The sequence below is a fragment of the Mchenga conophoros genome, linkage group LG1, assembly GCF_057382185.1.
Source record: "Mchenga conophoros isolate Kocher_MC1m ecotype Shallow Benthic linkage group LG1, M_conophoros_male_GT1.1, whole genome shotgun sequence".
NCBI classification, from domain to species: domain Eukaryota; kingdom Metazoa; phylum Chordata; class Actinopteri; order Cichliformes; family Cichlidae; genus Mchenga; species Mchenga conophoros.
Genome location: NC_140526.1, coordinates 19000865 through 19023678, shown reverse-complemented (window position 1 = coordinate 19023678; position 22814 = coordinate 19000865). Strand labels below are relative to the sequence as shown.

General features: G+C 39.1%; 3 protein-coding genes across 7 annotated transcripts in view; 2 read left to right on the top strand and 1 right to left on the bottom strand.

Moving 5' to 3' along the window:
* The window catches only part of gfod2 (glucose-fructose oxidoreductase domain containing 2), a 13932-nt gene extending 9331 nt beyond the window's left edge, over positions 1–4601 (bottom strand). Inside the window, exons 1-2 of one of the 5 annotated variants that reach the window (XM_085268860.1) lie at positions 4484–4601; positions 1298–1415 (exon numbers count right to left, since the gene is read on the bottom strand). In XM_085268860.1, coding sequence (XP_085124986.1) covers positions 1298–1415; positions 4484–4518 — 153 coding nt within the window. In that variant the 5' untranslated portion in view covers positions 4519–4601. The other 4 variants (XM_085268869.1, XM_085268885.1, XM_085268893.1 and 1 more) reach the window with 4 other exon arrangements.
* Positions 4602–4755: 154 nt separating this feature from the next.
* thap11 (THAP domain containing 11) lies at positions 4756–5586 on the top strand. Its single transcript, XM_085268918.1, has one exon. It carries the CDS (start codon positions 4756–4758, stop codon positions 5584–5586), a length of 831 nt encoding a protein of 276 aa, XP_085125044.1.
* Positions 5587–15381: 9795 nt separating this feature from the next.
* Positions 15382–22088, top strand: nrn1lb (neuritin 1-like b). Its single transcript, XM_085268847.1, has 3 exons — positions 15382–15679; positions 18574–18721; positions 19795–22088. Exons 1-3 carry the CDS (start codon positions 15625–15627, stop codon positions 20096–20098), a joined length of 507 nt encoding a protein of 168 aa, XP_085124973.1. The 5' UTR covers positions 15382–15624; the 3' UTR covers positions 20099–22088.
* Positions 22089–22814: the final 726 nt, after the last annotated feature.

Sequence of the window (22814 nt, the reverse complement as noted above, 5' to 3'; positions counted from 1 at the left end):
CCCAGCTTTGAGTGTATCTGCAGGTCTCATGAAAGTTCAGCCCAGTTTTTCTTATCAGACCTCTGTGACAGGCTCTCATGCCGTGTCCTGCCACATACTTAACATGCCTTTCCTTGTTCACACCCACTGAATGTCAATGTCATCTTTTGTCTTTCAACCAGGCTAAACATAAAAACCAGCAGCCAGAACAATCTAATTATTTATCGCTCACTTAATGTTGTTCTGAAAGTTATAAATCACCTGAACCAGTATGAGTTTACTCCCTTGTTTTCCTGATCTGGAATGATAATAGACTGATTTAAATAGCAGGCCATATCTACATTAAATACATATGCATAAAAATCAACTAAGCTGAAAAACATACACAAAAACACAAAAAACATATCCTTTTAATTCAGAGGTTTTCTAAAAACTTTATAATTCAAAGTAAAAAGTGAAATTGATTTATAAATATTAATGAACTAAATGTACCACTACAAAGACTACAGTCTTTGGGGACTGAATGTGGACTCTTAGGGAGAAGTAAGGGGGGAAAAGGAAAGGAATATGCTGAGAGGAGAAACAGGAGAACAGCAGCTTTGGCTCAGGTATGAACTTCTCTCAAGCCATAAATTGCTGTACCTATTTTCCGTTTTCCTAGCAAAATATAAAGAAATGCGGGGTGTGTCCATATTTAGCACAGTGCTATATAGGTGAACAATGAGCAGGTCTATCTTGCTGACTCTCCCTGTGGCCATGATGACTGTACAACAGAAGGGTGACGGAGGAAAGTCTGCGTGCCCCTGCACCTGCATTACCCGTGCCACCTTTGGGAACCTTCTCTCGTTTAAACCGCATCCGCGCCAGGCTAAAGCAGCCGAATGCAGCTGAAGTCTCTCACACACCGACAACACTGGCAACTGAGCCGTGCCGTGCCGAGTCAGCTAGACAGATGAGATATCAAAGGCATGACACACGGACTCGTCGCTTTCTGAATCAGAAGTAGTAGCTCGGGATCAGACATATGTCATAAAACACTGCAAACTTCCTCAAAGTGACCACGTCTTCGTTTCAAACACGCGTACTGCTACAAGTGCACACACACCTACACACACAGTGAGCTAGCTAAACAGTCAGGTTATTGATAACGTTAGCTAGCACGTTCAGCTAGCTGGCCAGACAACCGCAGAGCGTGCACAAAAAACTCCCAGTAAACGCAGATATTTCTCGGGCTCACTGTTTAGCGTTAAAGTATCTACAAACGGGTATTATTTAAAACAAATCCCAAGTGAAAAGCAAGGAAACGTTAACTACCTACTGTATTTGGCAGCACAACATCAGCGACGTCGGAAGGTGTCGAGCCGGGCGCTGCCCAGTTGCTAATGGTAACTTCAGCAGCAACAGCAATACTGTGACGGGAACCGGACATACTAAAGCTGTGAAGATAGGTCACCGGCGGAAAATCAACACGGGGGACTCATAGGAAACACGTTATGTTTAAACACAAAGATACTAAAAGTTTCACAAAACCTTGCTTTTAAAGATATTTTTTATTAATGTATAAATACGTCTTACGAATAAAATATGTGCCCTTGCTGTTAAGGCATTACTTTAACTTTCAATAGTTTCCCCATGATTCAGTGCGCTACCTGTACAAATCCCTCAGTACGTCGACTAGTTTCACTCGTTTAATCTAAAAAATTTCAATTCAGTTTTATATAAATCGCAACAACAGTTGCCTCAAAGCTTCTTCCAAGTGGGCAGTCGTCTACCCCAAAGCAGTTATCTCACTTGTTATTTTTAACCATTACCAAAACTCAAGGCGTAGCTACCACTCCAATCTAAATATATCGACAAAATAATTTGCTTGCTTTGAGACGAAATTAAGGTTTAAAACGGTTAAAAACTCTCTTAAAACTCTCTGAAAGTTATAGCCTAATTCTACCACGTTTGCTATTGCAGTGTTTTCCCTTGTATTTCAGTTACTTTAGTGACATCCCTCTCATATAATGTCTCCGGTTAAATGTATTTTGATAATTTATTCTGGTTAATTTTATTTGACAGTATTAGTTACAATTGCACAGATTTCACAGAAACAAACTCAAATATATATTCAATATTTGTTTGTGGAGAATCAATAGTGATTTTTGTTTGTTTTTGAATGGAGGGCCAGTAACATATGTTTCAAATAACCAGATAAGTGCCCTGATGCAAGTATAATAGCAGGACCTTACTTACTGCAACACAGATACCATTTTAAATGTATCTTTTTTCCCTGATAAGAACCCATTGTTAACTCTTAGTTCATCTGTTGGCACCATGAGCAACACACTAGACTTTAAACTTGTAGAGGTGTGTGTGAGCGCTCATGTTTAATGCTGCTGTTGGCAGGGGTGACTTTGGTTTACATTCTTTTGCCTCAGCCTTTTCAAATACAATTTATTTTTAAAAATGCTTTTAAACTTTGGTGTTTACTTTGTGAAATGATGTTAGATGAATACGGTATGAGGTTTATTTGGCTACTACAGATTTACAGTGTGTAAATAATAAACTAAATCTGCAGAAATAGCTGTGTGATGATGATCAGAAAAGTGACACCTGCAGCGTCCAAATCCACAACCATCCAGCCAACCACTAAACCAGCCAAACACTAAACCAGCACAGGAGTGCAGGAAGAGTGATCTACAAGGCCATCAGGTGGATGATAATGGTTACTACCACCTGGACAGTGTGGCAGCTGACATGGAAAGATGAACAAACAATCCAAGGAAACAGACTGAAAATCAGTCTAACTTTAAATTAGTGAAAAATACCTGTTGATACCTTTTTTGAAATTCTCATAAAATACACACATGATATATCACCATGAGTAAAGTAAAGTAAAACACATCTGGATCACAAATCATCCAACATTCAATATTGTTCACTGATTTCACCATATTTGCATTACAGTGCAGAGGTTTGGGGCAATACTCATAAATGTTTGCTATCATCAATCTAGGTCCATAAGGATAATCCATAAAACTGGCTACAGAGATCATACAAATCCGCTATTCTTAAAATCAAAAATACTAAAATTCACAGACCTGGTTCATTTTCTCACAGTACAAATTATGTATAAAGTAATAAACGACCTACTTCCTGACAGTATTCTCAAATTGTTTTCTAAAAGGAAACAGGGATACAATTTGAAGGGGGAATTAAATTTAAAACATCCTTGTATCCGTATAACATGACAACGTTTTTGCATCTCTGTGTGTGGAGGGAGGCTGTGGAATAGAGTGAAGAACTGAAGCAATGTCCCAGCATGACTCAGTTCAAAATTGTGGTTTTTGCAAAGTAAAGGAAGGAGGTAGGGCTCTGATCGGGTGTTCTCACCCACTATTTTCACAACAGTGATGTGTATATATGTGTAGGTGCACAAGTATGTTTATATAAGTATATATTTAAAGTATAAATGTAAAAATATAAAAATAGATAAATAAATAAAAAACACATGTAACATGTAATGTAATTGTAATGAAGAATTTCTGATGGACAGGGAAACAGGAAGAAAAAGTGTAGACTATTAATTACTAAATAGTGAAAGGGGGTGGGATTAAATAAGATTATGCTTCTTCCTTTTTGAACATGTTATGAGTTATTTATAATTATTGTTTTTTGTTTTCCTTTTGTTTTGCTGTGTTTGTTTGTTTGTCTCTTTTTTCTGTTATTGTACTAATTTAACATGTTCAAAATAAAGATACAATACAATACAATACACCTTCTGTGGATGCTTATTAGATGTAAGTTGATTAGATATTTATACTGGTGGGGATGCACTGTTGCTATTATTAACGGTGATTTCACCCCAAAATATGACATTTACTGATGACAATGGCTGATTGTGTGATTAAGGGGGATAAAAGTTATAGGGTGAGACAGAGGCCTATGATCTGCTATAGCAACACCTAAAAGGGCAAGCCAAAAGAAAAAGCAGGACATTAAATTATTAGACTTGAATTTCATAAAATTGCTCCATCTAAAAAGTTTTTTATTCTCCATGGTTATTTCTGATTGCACATATGTATTAATCAAATTTTACACTATTGTTATTCTGTATTTGAAGTTTTCCCCCAATTAGACTTAGGTTGCTTTAATCAGTTAATCATCAGCTGTAACTGAAAACACCTTAGTTTGTGATTCTAAAAATTATTTTCCTTTGAGAAGAAAATAGAAGTCTGTCTGCATCTATATAAAAATATAATTGTTTTACATTAAAATACAGCGTTTGTTTTAAAAAGATCAATAATTAATTAAGTTCTTTTGTTGTTTTTTTAACACGTTGATAGTATTTTCTTTACACACACGCCTACTTGAACGGTGTCATTACACACACTGACCAGCAGAGGCGTTATATCACTAACGGTTATGGACAGGAAGCGCAAGGAATTGTGGGACTTTTAGTTCTCAGTGGTGGACGATTACCCTGATAACAGAGCTAAGAACAAGAAAAAACATTTACCGTTGAAAATAAAACAGCATCCGTGAATTCATCATATGCAAGAGCTTCGTGTGCTCCGCGGCCGGCTAATCTCGGATGGATTTAGTCGTCGTACGAAGGAGAGCGCCTCACTTTTGCTAAAAAATAAACAGGAAGTTGTTAGCGTTGTGGGACGTGTAGTTCCGCTTGCAGGCCGCCGATCTTGATAACATAGCATAGAATAAAGAAACAAAAATAAAATAATCTTAAGTTCACCCGAAGGCCGCAGATTTAGCCTCGGCGCTGAAGTAAATATGCCTGGGTTCACCTGCTGTGTCCCCGGCTGCTACAACAACTCGCACCGGGACCGGGAACTGCGCTTCTACACGTTTCCTAAGGACACCGCTCTCAGAGAGCAGTGGCTGAGGAACATCTCCCGGGCCGGGGTCAGCGGCTGCTTCAGCACCTTCCAGCCGACTACGGGGCATCGAGTCTGCAGCGTGCATTTCGCCGGCGGGAGGAAAACCTACAGCATCCGGGTGCCGTCCCTCTTCCCTCTGCGAGGGGTGAATGAGCGCAGGAGTCGGCGGGGCAGAGGCAGGAAAGTATCCGCGGCGGTTCCCGCGCCCGCCGCAGCTGCGACCTCCGGAATTGTTGTCACCAGCTCCGTGCTGGGCAGCACCGCAGAAGGAGCCGAGGCCAACGCAGGCGGGGAAGCGAGCGACGACAGCATCACCGTGGTGCAGATTGGCCAAAACGGGGAGTACTTGGGCACCGCGCGACTGCCCGTCCAAACGGAGGGGACATCTTACACGGGGCAGGTCGGCGGTACAGCCGAGGTAACGGCTGGCGACTCACAGGTGGACACCTCATCCGCGGCGGCACCGGTGCAGTATGTCAGCGTGACCAGCAGCCCGCTGGACCACTCGTACTCTCTGACCACTGGCACCACGTCGGCCGAGCTACTGAGGAAGCTGAACGAGCAGCGGGACATCATCGCGCTCATGGAGGTAAAGATGAAGGAGATGAAGGCGACCATCCGCCAGCTCCGGGTGGCGGAGGCCAAGCTGCAAGAGGAAGTGCGGGAACGGGACCGGTTGCTGTACGGCCACACGGTGGCTGCTAACGTTCGGAAGAAAATCTGATGGGATGGGTGAACATCCCCGGAGACGAGCCGATATACAGACTCAGACTGACGGAGAGCAGATGGACAGCAGATCCAGCCCCGATTTCTACGAAACTGAGAGCGATGACAATTTATTTTCAAGTAGAGCTTATTTTTATTTTTATTTGCGTTTAAATTTTTTTGTAGGCTGGCTAGTTGATGTAGCTGATAGTAATAAACTTACTGCTAATCTAATTGAAACATGCACAGTCTGCCTCTGGTCTGCAGCCAAACCAAGATCACATGAATCCATTCAGACAAGACTCGTAGTTTGCACAGACTCACATTTCAGACTTATTTATGACGGGACAGACTGAGGGGACACCGGCGAAGGACATGCTCAAAACTGCCTAGCTGCATAAAATGTTTTTTGTCCTTAGGCTGTTTTTGTTTTGTTTTTCCAACAGAGTTTAGGAGCTCTTGTTGCAAAAAAAAAAAAGGATAACACCCCACAATAACATGCAAAAATGCGCCAAGATGAAGTATTTATAGGATTTTTTTTTTTTTTACCAAAACACTAATCTTGGCCTGCTTAGGGTTGTAGTGAACTAAATAAAACTCTACCGCGACTGTTTCAGAGTTGCCTTTAAAGGTACCTTAAGATTATTTCCATTATTTTTGTTGCTAGAGGTATTTTTGCAACTGAGAAGAAGAAAAAAAGACTTGAAGAAATTCCTCAAAGCTTTAAAGGGCACTTAAAATTAATTCTTATTAAAGGATGCTTCTTGGGGACGTTTTTTCCCTAGTTTTGGGGGAAGCAGCACCTACTTCTTTTTCATTTTTTGGGTGTGATTTAAACATTTTACGTGCCTCTTCCCTATTCTTCACACAGATGTTTAGTTCCCACATATTTGTCCTGTTCATCAGTGTTTTAAGCACAGGCTATTACAAACATTTCATATTTTTGAAGCTGATCTGGCAGCTCATTGTTTAAGACTGGCAAGTTATTTCTCAAGCCAACAAGCATTTTGTCTCATAGCAGCATTTTAGAGACTTCTGGTGGGGGAGAAAGGATCTGACAGTGTTTCTGTTGTTTTCTTTTTAAACCTTCATTGATATTGGGGGGGGTGGAGGGGTTTGGCTCATGTGATCTCATCCCCGGACTGCGGTGAGGGGTTTATTTTAAAATGACATGAAGATTTGCAGTGGCTCTTGTAAGTAATATTACAAATTTTTTCAGCTGTGTTGAGTTGTGGACAAAATAATACAATTTGTATGAAATAAACTTATAAAAGTCTCGTGTTGGAAACCTTACAGTTTACGATCGTCGCGTAAAGTGCAGTGATCTTAAAATTATTCACACCCAAAATTTAATTGGATTTGAATTTTCCCCCGAGTGGGTGACAGGTCTGGTCTGCCAGTTTACATCATCATCATCATTGTTTAGCACTAGTGGTGCCTTCACAGATGCACAGGATAGATAATCTGTGCAGATTAATAGCTCTGCATCATAGAGATGCTGACTTTGGGTCTACAAATCTCTCTTTAACTCACAGGATGCATAGTATTACTTCTATCAGGAAGTTAAAATTTTGAGGGGTCAGAAAACAGCTTTATATTTTACGTCATTGTCCAGGCTGGATCTCAAGAACATATTAGAGTTTTTGGATCTTCTTTGTGTGTTTTCCTTTCTTTTCATGTCAGAGTTTTAACTTGCTTTTGTGGCTCTGTTTATAAACCCGTGCTCTGACTGTTGTTTGAATCCAGCACCACCTGAAAACCTGAATGTGATGGCCATCTTTGGCCTGGTGAAATCATCTTTCTAATTACACTGTATGTTAAATTCTATTTCTAAATGTCTGAGAAGCTGTTTTTACCAACTTAGCTAAAGTGAGTGAGAAGTGTTTTTGGCCCCACAGTATTTTGTTGCTCTTCCCCAAAGTTTTACACAGTTTTTTGCTGGCATTACATTCAAAATAACAGAGATAGGACTTTATTTAAAAAATAAATCACGAAGCTGAAATGCACGAAACTGAAATTTCTAATATAATATTGCACAAAGAAAACAAATGAAATGTTTTCTCGCTTAAATGTAATGAGTGCCTTCTGTTTACGGCTTACACTGAAACTGGGTTGTATAATGTCAGAACAAAAGATGAATTTTTTATATCTCTCTCTCTTTGCTAGTGTAAATAACAAGCCTAAACGGATTAAAGAACCAACTCACCAAAGAGAAATCACTCCTCAAAAAATGATCTCTAGTCGTATTTTGCTTCAGATTTACTAAATTATTAAATTAAGACCCAATTTGTCAATAAATGAGGATAATTACTAGAAAATAGTGGATTCAATTACACGTTCTGACTTCTTGCTTTAATGCAAATGTGATTTCATTTTTAAAACAGCAAAGTGTCATATTTTAGGTGACTGGAGGTCAAAGAAACTGATTCGTCATCTTGTCCAGTCCAGAGTTTCAGGACAGGAATAATCATCCTTACAGTCGGAGTCTGAAGCATGATTTTTACCCTCTAGATGGCGCTAGGATAAAAGCTTGAAGAAGAGAAGCTTCAGCTCCTCTCTTTATGACCTAATTTGCTTGATCTATCTATGTGTGTCTGCTGGCCAATCTGATGCTCATTTGCTTAATTGTTACAGATTTTAAGGAAGTGAAATGCTAATTATCTTAACACGAACATAGGCATGTAATGCAGTTCCACCGCTCACACTGGAATGGGTAATTTTTGAACACCTAATGTATTAATGTGAAACAGAGAAAGGGGGAGCGATGGATGAATGGATGGAGAGAGAGCATTGGAAAGAGCGAGGATCCAGATCCTAATCTCATCTGGATTTATCTTTTCTACTCCCTACAGTGTTGCGTAAGGCCTTAATCCAATGCTGTCAATCAAACTTACACAACTCTATCTTCCTTCTTGATGGCTGTTGCCGTTTACCACTGCAATCAGGCCAAATGACATCTTTTCAAGGCAGGTTTCATTGTTTAGGTACAACAATGAAAGCAACATGTGATTCTGAAATCCACTGAAATAAGACTTTCTGTATATAAACATGGAAAATCTTTGAAGTGTGTCAGAAAGGGTGCCTTTATTATAAGTAATCCAGGTCAAAGTTTATAGTTTTGCTGGTCATGATCTAAAAAAAATTAAGGAAGCAATGTTAGATTTATAGAAAAGAAAGTTGCATGACATCATTTTGCAATTTCCTATAGCTATATAATAATCCACCTGTATCTTTCAGTGTGTGAGTCTAGATCAGGCGGGGTCATCCTTGGACAGCTGACAGTCTGCAGGATTGCCATTTAAAAACTCTGTCATATCCTACTAATGCTGCTACTGCATATTTTGTTTTTAGTGTGAATACTTAGTGTGCTACATGTATATCAATATTCACATCTTGTGTATATTGTTTTACTTGTAAATTGAAATGCTTGAAACATTTTCTACACTATTAATTAGGCTTTCAGTTTCCTTTAGGAACATACTTTTTGATAATAACAATTACTGAATAATATTTAATTATTTTAATAATTCTTTTGACATTTTATATTGAGCTTCTATTCATCAGATTGTGTTTAAATACTTTGTGACACTTTAAAGCTTTGACTTCCTGTATTATTAAAAGAATAAGAAAAAACTACATTGTCCTTTTAAAACAAATTGAATAAGGAATATTATATCTGGAATCTTCTGCGACCATCGTCTCAACTGTTCATGACAAAGCAAATTGCAGCTCTCTGCAGAGCTGTCCAGGAAAACGCTGGTGGGATCATCACACAACAAGCTGGGTGTCCTGCGTGAGGCAAACAGGACAGTTTCGCAACAGCAAAGTAACCGTGCATGGATCACGGCTCTGAGCTAAGTGAAAGAAGAGGAGGAGGAAAACGGTCAGCGCAGCACTTCACAAAAGTTGTCAGCAGCAGTCCTCTTTGAGGAGAATCTCACAACAAAAGTTGTTTTCAGTGTGGATTGGTTTTAATTTAAACATAAGGTCCAAACATTTAAATATAGCCTCAGGATAAACTGCAGCTGTTCAGGGGTGTGGCACAGGCCCGGCCCTAACCAATCTGGCGCCCTAGGCAAGATTTTAGGTGGCGCCCCCCTACATCGGCAGTGTAGTGTATGTACTCACAAGAAACCGAATAGCTTTGTCTTTGACCTTTTTTTTTTTACTTAAAGAAAGCAAATTCACAATCAGAATATTTAACAAGATAAAAAAATATATGAATAAATAAATGAATACAAAAAATAAAAAATGAGTATATGAAATACAATAAATTTTACATACATAAACACAATAAAACGTGTCAACAAGTTGGATAAAATAAATTAAAAATACAATATAAATAAGGCACTGCACAAAACAAGATATTAAATAAACCAGTATGACTTTAACAACTATATTACAAAAAAGGGGATCCTACAGAGTTCTCTAGTTGTGCTTTTTAATACTGCATTAACTAGAATGACTTACTGTACACCACCCCCTCTTCAACCTCACATCACCTGCTACAGCCTTACTCTCCTAGTCTTTCTTGCAGCAAAGTCATCTACAACATCATCATATGACAACTGATTTGAGACCACATGATTTATGCTTATGATGGAAAGTCCACTGAGACGTTCTTGCATCATAGTAGATCTCAGGTAGGTTTTAATGAGTTTGAGCTTAGAGAAGCTTCTTTCAGCAGCAGCCACTGTAACAGGAAGAGTGGCAAAGATTCTCAGAGCAACCCACATGTTGGGGTAAATTGCAAAGTAACAGTATAATATCATATGAGAATGTTATGTTATGATTATCTTTGACCGAATCACAGCAGTGCTCATATTAAAAAACAGCATTCCCTCTCATGTGATATTGCTTAATTAACATTAATGATGTGCACTTTAACAACTAGGCTTACAACTATAATATATACAGGGGTGGAAAAGTGACTATTACCTGCAGGGTAAACGTTAGCTAACCAGAAGGCAATAACAATGTAAACAAAAAACACCTGCTTAAAAGATGAATACAAATGAGGAATGGTGGGAAAGGTGGGAGTACTGTAATTACCTAACGTTACATTATTATTTTCCATAACAATTTAGCCCCCTCCACAATATTAACTGACGTTAAAACAGTTAACTAGCTATTTATTGATTAGCAATTAGCGAATCATGTAACATTAGCTTAATGCTAAAAATTTAGGTTACTATCACATTCAGACAAATAATTTCATGTAGGCTAACGTTACCTACCTCTGTCTTTTTCTCGTTTCTCCTCCTCTTCTTTTCTCTTTTTTCTTCCCTGGGCACCTGACAGTTTTGGCCGTTTTGACATCTTGTGTTGATTTTTTGATGTGGCGACGTCCAAAAGGAACCATGATACTGGAAGGGAGGGGGCGCACCGTGCGGGGAGTGGGGGGGCGTAATGTTGTAACAAATAATATTTCCATTAAATAAGCTTTACTTTGCATTTTAATTAACGTGGGATTATTTTTTGTATTTAGAAATAATAGTACCAACTTTTTTTTTTTTTTTCAACATTTGTGGCACTGGCGTGGCGCCCCCTGATGGACGGCGCCCTTAGCATTTGCCTATACGGCCTATGCCACGGGCCGGTGTTGGTGTGGCATATTAGGACCCTGAGCACAGGGAAACTCCCGACATTGGCTGTATCCCAATTCAGGGTCTGCAGCCTTAAAGTACGCATTTCAAGGCCGATTACGTCACAGCGGCGCGCCGAAGGCTGTCCCAATTCAAAGGCTGCTCGAAATGCGGCCCTGAAATGCGTCCTTCTTTTCCCTGAATTTTAAGGCGGTGGCAGTGTAGACTTCGTGGCCCAACATATCCCAGAATGCATAGCGCGGCGGTGGGTGTGGATAATTTTGCCGAAAAAAAACGGCGGATGAGGGGCGGCCAAAGAGTAAACTTTAAGTACTGAATATAATGTCACCTATTTATGTGCAAATGTTTAATAACGAAGAACATTAAAACATTACTGTTGGCCACATGTCGGGAAAGTTATGTGACATTAGTGACGTTTGTACTAACTTGGTTTTAAAGCCTTTACTTTAAAATATACGCCGTTCAATAGCTGAGCTTAATCTTACAGAGAATGATCAAAGCTCATGTAGAAACAAACAAACAAATGAACAAAAGATTTTCTCCTTCATTTCTGTCAAACAAAGCTGTATGACACGTTTCCAGCTGTTAGTATCAAGACACGAGGACTAAACCCCAATTCAACCAGACCCAGAACTGATCCAGAATTAAAACAGGACTACAACAGTTCGAAATCAGGACTACTTGGGATTTAACCAAGACAGAACCAGAATCAGAACTAGATGATAGTAGCACTAAAAATCATCATAGACCTGCACTACACTTATTTTTTAATTCTACCAAAGTACACTATTTAGATTGAGAAAAGTTTATATAATTATTTAGCCTTGTTGTATAAACAAGCCTGCATAACTTAGTAAATATAGAATTTGAAAAATAACAAACCTAAAAAGAAACACTAGGTACGAGATACATGAGTACCTATGATACGGTGATACTTTTGGTAAACGACCATTTGACTAACATGTCTGTCTCACCTGCTCTTGTTCCATCTCTGTTCTGTCCTCGTTCTCCATCTCCCTCTCTTGCCCTCTCTGTTCCTCTCTCTCCCTCTTTGTGCTGACAATCATCAAATATACAGTTGAAACCAGATATTTACACACTCTTCAGATCAAAACACAAACACTTTTTTAATTGTAACATCAAATCAGACTAAATGTTTATTTTTTTTAGATTGATAAATATAAAAAACATATCTGTTAACTTTAAGAGTAAGAAGAGAAACTATCTGTATTTCTTAATTGCAAATGGCACCAAATTGTATTCAAACTTGAGCCACACTTATGGAGCTCCACAGTTCTTTTCCTGGTGTTTTGGTTGACATCTCTTGATTTTCCCATTTCAAAGAAACAGGCTCTGTGTTTTGCCTTATATGCATCCACAGCTGTGCCACCAATTTACTCACATGGACTCTACTAACCTATCAGAAGCTTCTTCAGCTCAGAATGGAATCGTCTGGAGTTTTCTTATTAATTAACAATAAACTTAGTGTATATGTGCTCCTAAATTTGATTAAAGTAATAAAAAATAGACAGCTCTGTCTCTCTTTATTCTGACATTTAACTAATTCAAAATATATTTCAATATTTATCTAAAACAAAAGTTTACTCTAAATTGATGTTGTACAGTAAAAATGTTTTATGTTTTCTCCCTAAAGTGTATGTAAATATCTGGTTACAAATGTGAATATCTTGCTGTGTACTGAAATCCCTCTTGGTTTGCATAGAAATATACTGAACAACATACAAAGCATAATATATAAAATAACATTTACCTGAGTTTTTTCTTTGAAAGAAGCCTCTAATGTCCATTCTTATATTTCAGTACATAACTGAAACTGATTTAGTCGGGGAGGGTAAGAACTGAAAATATGAAATAAACACAGGTAAGCTAAGACTCTCTAAAAAAATAGCATTTGTTCGGCTTTTCATTTCGCCATTTGTTGATTCACTTGAAGAGCAAGTAACGTAATATTGGTCAAGTGATCAGTTTGATATCAATCTTTCGTGATGCACCGTCATATTTACATTATTTGTAAGGTACGAATGATTTGCTTTGGTACCTGGTCAAACTTAAGCTCTCCTTAGTATGGCTGGCTCCGTTTCTCCAACAGCGCACTCACAGGCAGCAGCTGCCCCGCCCCCTCGCTCAGTCGCTTAGTGCCTGAGCTCGGATCATACCAATATCAGGGGGGATTCACGCACAGTCGTAAATTCCCACAGTGTGCACTATGTGCTTCGAATATTGTGTGTACTTTTTGTTTTATACAGTTGTCAGCCAGGCATCTAACTATGAAAAAATTACACTCCAAAAGACCCCGGGCTTAAGCCCAGTAAGCCACCCCCACGCTCCGCCCCTGATATAAAGTCCTTGATTTGGACAATCACAAAGCATGTAAAACATGGACATCACTTCCAAATCTCAAAAATGAAGCCAAAGTTCTTCAAAGCATGCAGTCTTTGGCCAACAGAGGGCGACTCCTGTGCTTACAAAAAAAAAAAAAAAAAAAAGACTGAACACAATTTTAGGGGTAAAACAGTCCTTCAGATCCTTTAATCTGTGAGCCTCTTTCCTAACTTCACGGTTTCAGTTGCTAGTTTTGCGTCTTACATAAAATGGCAATGTTTACTTTTAAATCTGCGGTCCCTGTTAGAGCCACCAGGCCCTCTGACCACCACCAGTAGGCAATGGGTGAAGTGTCTTACCCAAGGACACTACAACCGAGACTGTCCAAGCCGGGGCTCGAACCGGCAACCTTCCGATTACAAGGCGAACTCCCAACTCTTGAGCCACAATTGCCCCCTTTATATAGCTGAAATATATAAACAATGGAATTTCCTTTTTTAGAATAGCAAAAAAATCTAGATAAGTTCACCCAGTTTACAGTGCAGTGAAAAAGTATTTGCCCTCTTCATGATTTCTTTATTTATTTCATTTTTGTCACACTTGCATGTTTCAGATATAACCTGATTATATACAGCACGCTCAAGTTTTAGAACATGAACTGATGGCCAGACATTCTTCTTTTTTCGCCCAGGTCCTGAAGCAGCAAAGCAGGCCCAGACTAACTCTTGACCACCACCATGTTTGACTTGGTACGATTTTCTTTTTAAGAAATGCTGTGTTAGTTTTATGCCACATGTAACAGTAACTCAAACCTTCCAAAAAGGCAAACCTTTGTCTCGTCAGTGCAAAGAATGTTTTCCCAAAAATCTTGGGGATCACAAAGATGTTTTTGGGCAAATGTGGGTTCTTTCGAGACTTTTTGGAAGAGTTATTGAAGCGCTTCTTTGGTGACAGTGGCCCCTCCTGGGAAGGTTTACCACAGTTTGAAGTTTTCTCCATTTGTAGATAATAGCTCTGGAGTCCTAAAGCCTCAGAAATGTCTTTGAAACCTTTCCCAACTGATAGATGTGAATGACATCTTTTTCATGGCACCGTAAATGTTACACATCTGCAATATGACATTGCAAAGTGATGAATTTGATGAGCTAATGCAGATGTTTCCAGGAAGACTTTTTGCCAAAGTAGCTCCAGTGATGTATCGATTCAGGGCAGCAGCTTGGGACACAGACAGATTACTCTGCAGTCGATGGTTGTTCTAAGCCGCAGATTAACAATGGGTTCCTATTCCTCCTGTGTCGGTATGCAGATGTCAACCAGGACTTATACTAATGCACAGAGTGTGAGCCATCTGGGAGGGTGAGGAGGGGGATGTAAGATGGAATCACAAGGAAGTCAAGGAGTAAAGATCACAAGCACCCATTTTCAACAGTTTAACAGTTCTGTCTTTGTCTCTTATTGTCATAACCTAAAAAGCGGATGAATTCTCTCGTGGGCTGAGGCTATTCCCAGAAGGCGCTGTGGAACCACATTGGACTCCCAGGTGAGCCTGATTGTGTTATCCTCACTGGGATGTCATCCATCTGTGCACAAAAAAATCCTCCTGCCTCCTGACACCTTTAATAATGGTTTGTTTGACTGTTCACTTACAAAGTCTCTGTTCAATGGTTAAAACAGATTTTTGCAACAGGTAGGTGTCTCACAAGTGTGAACAGCAAAATCATTATAAGATCATATATCTGGGTTTCAAACAAATGTTCCAAATACTGAAAACCGGAAATGAGAACACTCTAATCCACTGTGCTATGATGTGATGCTCTCATTGGTCTGTTGCTCCAAGCCTTCCCAGTGCACACACACACATACACACAAGCACAACATCCTCTTACTCTCTGTGATGCATTGGTCCCTTTCACTGTTAATCCAGCTGGGTTGTGCCTCCGTGCATTGCTGTACTTTTGCCATCTGATAAATTCCCCACGGACGGTCGGAAAAATCACATTTTAGGCCAGGAATTTTGCACTTTTTGGATTTACGTCAAGTGGGAGCTTCACATCAGAGCCTCTTGCTCGGGGGTGGTACTCGGCTCCACGGGACTTCTGAGCCAAACAATGAAGTCCCATCCAGGTAGCTCGACGGTGCTGCTGCCCATCGCCCTCTGCCTCAGTAAGGAACTTGCCGTACTCTCCAGTTGTAGTGTGACCGTGTTGTACGTGTTTGTGTGCAATCCAGTCTTGTAGGAAAACTTTGTAAGTGTTGAGTGTGCTCTTCACTGCCCCAATTTTGTCCTGCGTCTGTATACGGATATACAATTTCTTTGCACTTTCAGGTTTGTCAGAAAAGGTCCAGAGAAGTTCAGATGGCTTATAAGGGATGTTCCCTTCAGCTTGTTCTGATATTAATGAGAAAGGTTTTACAAATGCGCTTACCTTAATGAAATGCTCCCCAGGCTGTTTGTGTGTTTGTGTGTGTGCATGCAGAAAGGTGTACAACATTGTGTATTTGAGTGTGAACACCAATGGAATGAAACTAAGTAGATTTAGCTGAGGACAAATTGGAGCCTTCTTTTCATACCACGTTATATTTCTGCTACAACACATATTAAATTTGATCTAACCTTTACTTTACTGTAATATCTTTCAGATTAAAATCTTTTTTCCAAGCACACATTGATTTAAAAAAAGGAAACAATAAAATAGAATAAAATAGATACCCAGTGCAATGCAGGATATCAATTACACTCTTCGGTTACAGAATCTTTCTCCCAGGGAAACAAAACCATTTATCTTAGAGATAAAGATTAGATTCATTTTTTTTATTTGCCATTTGTACACATACACTAAGTCTGGGTACACAGGAAACCATGTGCAGAGTTTCGAGTCAGGGTTAAATAAATAGTCTTCAGAGCAGACTTTAAAAAGTCAGAAGTTTTTTACTTTGCTACATTTATTATATTAGTATTAATGTTATTCAGTATTTGAATTATGTAGATTTGAGCATATATAACATAGAGAACACACAAAATATGTTTTTTTTTTTTTTTTTTTATCACAAATCAAACTACTCAGAAGTTCATAAAGGTACAGCTGAAATGATTAACTGATTAACCACTTTTTCATTTTGTGCTCAATTTTTCTGCTACTTTTGTTTTTGTTCAGAGTATCTGTGGCTGGATTTCTCGCAAATTTTTAAAAAAGGGTAAATAAGTTGATGAAGAAGAAAATAATCAGTTTCAGAAGAAGCTCAGGCACCCTGTAAGATGCTTGTGGTAATATTTATTATTGTATAAGTTATATTAAATATATTTATTATATATTATTTTATATTTTATGTTATTATCTTTATATAAGGTTTTTATTAATAGTAAATAATGCAAATTCTGCTTCCACCTTGGCTGTCCTAACAATATAAAGGTTTTTGGGGTTGACTTTTTAACATAGCTACATAATGCCCTTGAATAATTGCCAGAAGGATGTTTCTGCACTAAATTAAGGCATTGCAGTGAACACGACCTTTATCCTTTTGCATATAAAAGTCACAACATCATCATTTTATCTCCATTTGTCATTTGTGTGAAATTCTGTCTTAATTGGAGCTACTGAGTTATCACAAAGCAACATATTTATTGAGGTCACAATGTCTTTGACCTTTGAGTGCAGAAACGTAATCAGTTCATCCTCGAGTTCAACTGAACATTTGTGGAAAACACGAAGAAAATCCCTGGAGACATTGTGCTCATGAGAACACTTTCCAACAACCGGGAACCATAATGCAATTAGCTGTGACTTGCAGTGGTGGTGAAGCGTGCAACCGCATTTTATGAATGAAGCTCATTTGTGGAAAAATCTACCAAGTAACATGGAAATTTCGCAACAGGAATTCATTACATTTCTGCAGAGACAGCTATTAAAAAACATCTGCAAAGAAAGAACACAGAGAAGCAAAAGCAAAACATCAGGGGTTTAATGATGCAGCTAATAACGTGCACTGGCATTAGGCAGAAACAAGGTCGTCTTAGACTGATTGAATCACAAAAGTTCCAAGTGGCATGTGGAGAAAAGGCAAAAATGTCCTAGATGTCACCAATTTCTGAGCTAATTTTTCAGACAAGCGGTTTGTTTTTGCAATGCATATTTAACTTTTGTTTTATATCCTCTGGTCAAATGTATACAGACAGCCAGATCTCCTTTAGGATTGCTGTTTAAGCTCTGTTCTTTAATTCAAATATCAATGCTTCAATATTCAGTGATATATAAAATAAGATCAGTGTTCTTTACACCCCGTGTAAGCAGCTTGTCCAGAGCCAACAGTAGTTCTGAACCACAAAGGCAGAAATTAGACAAACTGCACTCAGTCACATCCAGTACATTAGAAAGAGAGCATCCAAATTTCTGTGTAAAGGCTGGAGCCAGAAAAATGAAGGCTGGTTTAGCATCAGATTGATGTTTATGGTTTTAGGGCTGACCCTGGAACAGCTCATCAGGTCTGCTGGCAAACGAATGTGTTCGAGGCCAACGACAAACTGAAAGCGATCTTGCAGTACAGATTTACTCCCAAATCAGTGCTCCAGTCAGACCTTGTGTCTCAGCTTTTCAGGAAGGTTTCAGTGAAAACTCAAACTACATAAAGACATGTTTTATATGACATGTTATATGTGGACTGACCGATGCAACCATACAGCTTATACATGGCTTTATAGTGCTACATGGAATTTGGCTCTGAGGGTGTATAATCCCTCCAGATGAATGGAATACAACATATTTCTGTATCTGTTTGATCCATCTAAGAACCTGATGGATCACAACTATGAACATACAAACATTGTATTCAAATCCTCAATAATCTAGTGGTTTTATTTTTCTCCCATCATAACCTTTTAGTTTAGTAACACTGTATTTACAGTCTCCTCATGTATGCATTCATTTCTTCTGCACTGAAAAAGTTGTGTTTTATATGTCTTTAGTGCTCAATTGTGAGAAAGAGCATCGACCTTCTTTAGATAAAATGATCTTTTTGTAGTGTTCAAATATGCTTGTGTCTTGTCTTTCCCTCTCCACCAGGCTTGGTCCCCGTGTGTCTCAGCGCTGCAATCCCTGTTTCATGTGGTTCCATCTACAAGCGCTTTGCTCAGTGTTTACTCACACTCGGGGACAGTTTAGTGGACACACAAAAAGAGCAGAGCACACAGGACATCGATGCCATCTGCAGGTGTGTGTTTGTGTGTGTCAGTCTGTCATTTTTTTAATGTTATGTTAATGAGACTTGAAACTAGTGACTGAAACCACACAGCCTTTGGGAAAGTGTTCACTGAGGTCACAGATCAAGAGCTGAAGGGCTGTGTTTCTTTGTCCTTTCAAAATATTTTTTGGACTCACCTGTTTTTAATGCATACCAAACATATTATCGCTGGATGAATTTATGAATCAAATTTAGTTTTTCAGTTCCAGATAAACAGATCTGACCAATCAGGCCACTGCATCTGGCAACCAGTGAGCTTGTAGGTTAAAATGCGAGTGATCTGGAATTGGTAAGATAATACTGGTTTACCTCAGACACACTGCTAGTTGCTGCTCTGGGTCAACTGGATCTCTGCATCCTCAGAAGTTGTTACAAGTCTTCCAACAACAGCTCAAACTGCCTCATTGACATCCTTAAATATGTATGAAAGCATCCTTCTCATGAGAATCGGATGAATCTCAGTTTCTTATGATTTTTGTTTAGAAACATCAGGGCCATCTCATCAGTGCTTGATATACTCAGTTGCTTAGTGGTGCATTTTTGAGGTAAAAAGCTTCACAAAAATATATTTACAGTGTGTACACGTCACACAAACCTGCTTCAGAAAGACGGTGCATGGGGATCTGCCAGGCCCGGGAGCCATCGCCAGTCCCCTTCGAGGCCTTCCCCAAACCGCAGCTCAGTTCATGTCCAAGCCTTCACTTTTATCTACTAAAAACACTGTCAAACCTAAAATGAGGACGTGGGTCCAGCGAGTGAAATAGTTTTTTTTTTTTTAACAATGCGCTGTGTGCAAAGGCCTTAAGAATAAAATATGAAGCTGGAAGTAAACATAATAGGTCTCCTTCGAATTACCAGAAAATGAGCTGTCTTAAGTCTGTGACCCAAAAGTGATGTCAGAGGGTCCTGCAGGACACCAGAGAAGTGATAAACCACAGGAAGTCTGCTACTTATCAACGCTGTAGTAATCTCATTACTTTAACATACTGGGTTATTATTGTGTTGGAGATGCTAACCTCTCTTCCTGTCCTGGTTCTTTCAAGGTCCTGGAATGCATTTCACGTTTGTGCCAACTCAGCTCTGGCCGGCTGTCCTGGAGAAGCAGCAGCTGTTTGGGAGTCTCTAAGACAAGAGTCCAGGAAGACAGAGTTTTCTGGAAACCTCTACAACATGTGCGCCAGCCGCACAACGCTCCCACCCAGCACCGTGCCTGCAGCTCAGAGCCCCCCCACGTCCGACCAGACAAACCAGGAAACACTGAAAGGGCAAACACACAAGCACAGCCCCACGCTCTTCACTGTACTGCTCCCTGCATGCAGCATGCTGCTAGTTCTGCTCAGGAGTTAGTTAACCCATATTAACCCTTCGGTCAGAGTGATGCCAGCAGGCACACAATCCATACAAGTCACTTTCATCATAATCCTTAAATAAGGATTCCTATAACTGGATCAGTTTGAAATGTTTGGTTCAGGACACTAATACAGCATTGACGCATTGAAAAAAACTGAAGACCTGTCTTCTGTCAGACAGAAGCCTCTTACATGAAGTCCACCAAGTTTTCAATCACTGCAAGAGTTTAAATGATTTTGATTAAATTCGCATAATCTAATATTTATTATTCTGCTATAGAAGAACGAACAGTTAATGTAAGGAAGAATAAACCCTTTCCCCACATCTCTTTAATGTGTCAACTTAGCTGAAAGAAAAGCTCTGGTTATGAAAAATATATATCTTTTAGCCCTGCTGCAGTTCATCACCAGTGTCCCATGATTTGAGGACAAAGGAGATTTTGAGGCATGCTGTAACGCCAGGTGTTCAGATCTGCGTGCAACCTAATCAGGTGTGATCCGGAGGAGAGTATTATCAGCGAGGGGGGCGAACTGTGTTTTTGTGCAGTAGGTTTAAGTCATCACCCTGTTTGACTGGTTTAACGACATGAAATCAGATTTATGTGACGACAGACTCTCTGATGTGCTGCTACATGTTATTATTTCATGTGACTTTAACCCAGTTTAAAGATGTCTCCTGTGGGAACAGTGTGCACATGTCTCAATAAAATGCACAAAAAGCATGCAATAAACATTTCCTTGGACAGTAATGAAGCATAAAGGACAACAAGCACATTAGTCAGCAGTCTGAGTCTCTTTAGTGTGTAATTGTCATTTGTAAAAATGTTTTTAATTTCTTTCACTGGTTTACACATCACTGGTGTATTTGCTGCATCATTTTCTAGTTTTGCATTATTTAGTGGGACATGCAACTTTACGTCACTGTGATTTTTCACCATGGAAGGTATGTTAACATACATGACACAATCTTGCTGAGTGATTGAAACTATTACTTATCCTAAAATCAAATGCTCTGAGTCAGGTTTTATGTGTGTGTGTGTGTGTGTGTGTGTGTGTGTGTGTGTGTGTATAATCTTAATACCCTTAAGCTGTTTCATAACAGCAGAGTCATGATTAATCTCATCTATCTTTATTCATCCACTGTGTAGCAGGTTGCACCTCAAAACACTTAAAATCAGTCTCAGTGGCCTCAGAGCAGATAAACACCGTAGGTAGGAAGACTTGAACATCATCTGAGGAGTGATGACTGATGCTGTGGCAGTCAAGGGAACCTCAGGTAGACCTTAAATAGCTTTAATATTTATCAACCACCAGATTATCCAAATCTCACAGGTTAGCCTGACCAGCGCTCTTTCATAGTTTTAAGTGTGTATGTCTCATTCCGTTTGCACTACAGATTAGAGATGGACCGATCTGATATTACGCATCGGTATTGGTCGGATACTGACCTAAATTACTGGTTCGGATATCAGAGAGAAATAAAAGATGTAATCCGATCCATTAAATATCAAAAAAGTACCTCACAAAACTTGCAACATGGCTTAACTCGGCCCATAACCTTAGCACTCGGAGCAGTATGCATCACGTGATAGAGCGCTGTGTGTATTTGTAGCCTCACTACCAAACTGGCATTTCATCTCCGAGGAAGTTTTCCCAGAGAGAAGTAAAGCAAGTGTGTAAGTTCATCTCTGAATGTTTGTAAAGCATCCTCGCGTTAAGCTTAACAACCGATATATGGAGCGACTGCCTCTCTCTCTCCCTCCCTCTCCTTGCTGCTACTTCAATTGTGAAACTGATTAATGATCAGCTGATCAGCTTTTCTGTCCGTCTCTCTTCTTTGTTTATTGCCCACTTCGCGCCAGAAAGAGGAAACCAGCGGCTGAACAACAGCAGCACGTTTAAGCTTGATCAGCTGTTGTTAGGATTTATTTAATATTACTTTCTACACCAGGATCTTTTTCTACGTAGCTGACGGCTGGTAACTGTGCGGGGGCGGATCTAGCAAAGTTTAGCCAGGGGGGCCGATAGGGCATGAACAGGGAAAAGGGGGCACAAAGACATAATTTTCTTTCTTATTCTCATTTAAAATGTCCAGCTTTTAATAATTAATTGTCTGAATTTTACACACAACGTTTTAATCTGATGTAAAATGTATAGAAGTCCATTACTGTATATAGTAACTATTAAGTCTAATATACCCAAGTAAGCTATAGTACTTTTCCTTTGGGAAGATACCATCTGTGCAGTTTAAACTTCTGTTGAACAAAGATGTTGAATCGATTTAATTATTCTTGAAAAATAATTGATTTCTGTGCATTTTTTTCACACTGCATCAAACTAAAGTTGATTATGTCGATTAAGCATCATAAGGTGGGGGGTGGTTCCCTATTTTTTTTTTTGCTGGGAGTTTGAAACCCTATTAGTTAGGTTGCTTACTCTTTAAAATACCAGAATAGGGAGGATGGAGTAGGTTTAAGTTTATTAGATTGATCAGTATTGCTAAACTATGAAATTTTTTGGGTGCAGTGTATTTTTTGCATACAGGTATAACAGAATAGCTTTAGTGTTTTATTTTTTTTTAAACTTGAGTTTGAACTTATACAAAATGCAGCAAGATATTAAAAAAACAGTTTTATTTATTAAAAAACACACTATATCGGATTCATATCGGTATCGGCCGATATCCAAATTTATGATATCGGTATCAGTATCGG

Bases quoted from the DNA above. Each gene is read 5' to 3' on its own strand.
- thap11 (XM_085268918.1), top strand. From the start codon at position 4,756: ATGCCTGGGTTCACCTGCTGTGTCCCCGGCTGCTACAACAACTCGCAC.
- nrn1lb (XM_085268847.1), top strand. From the start codon at position 15,625: ATGAAGTCCCATCCAGGTAGCTCGACGGTGCTGCTGCCCATCGCCCTC. The intron at 15,680-18,573 runs GTAAGGAACTTG...CCTCTCCACCAG, and splicing joins GCCCATCGCCCTCTGCCTCA to GCTTGGTCCCCGTGTGTCTC. The intron at 18,722-19,794 runs GTGTGTGTTTGT...GGTTCTTTCAAG, and splicing joins GACATCGATGCCATCTGCAG to GTCCTGGAATGCATTTCACG.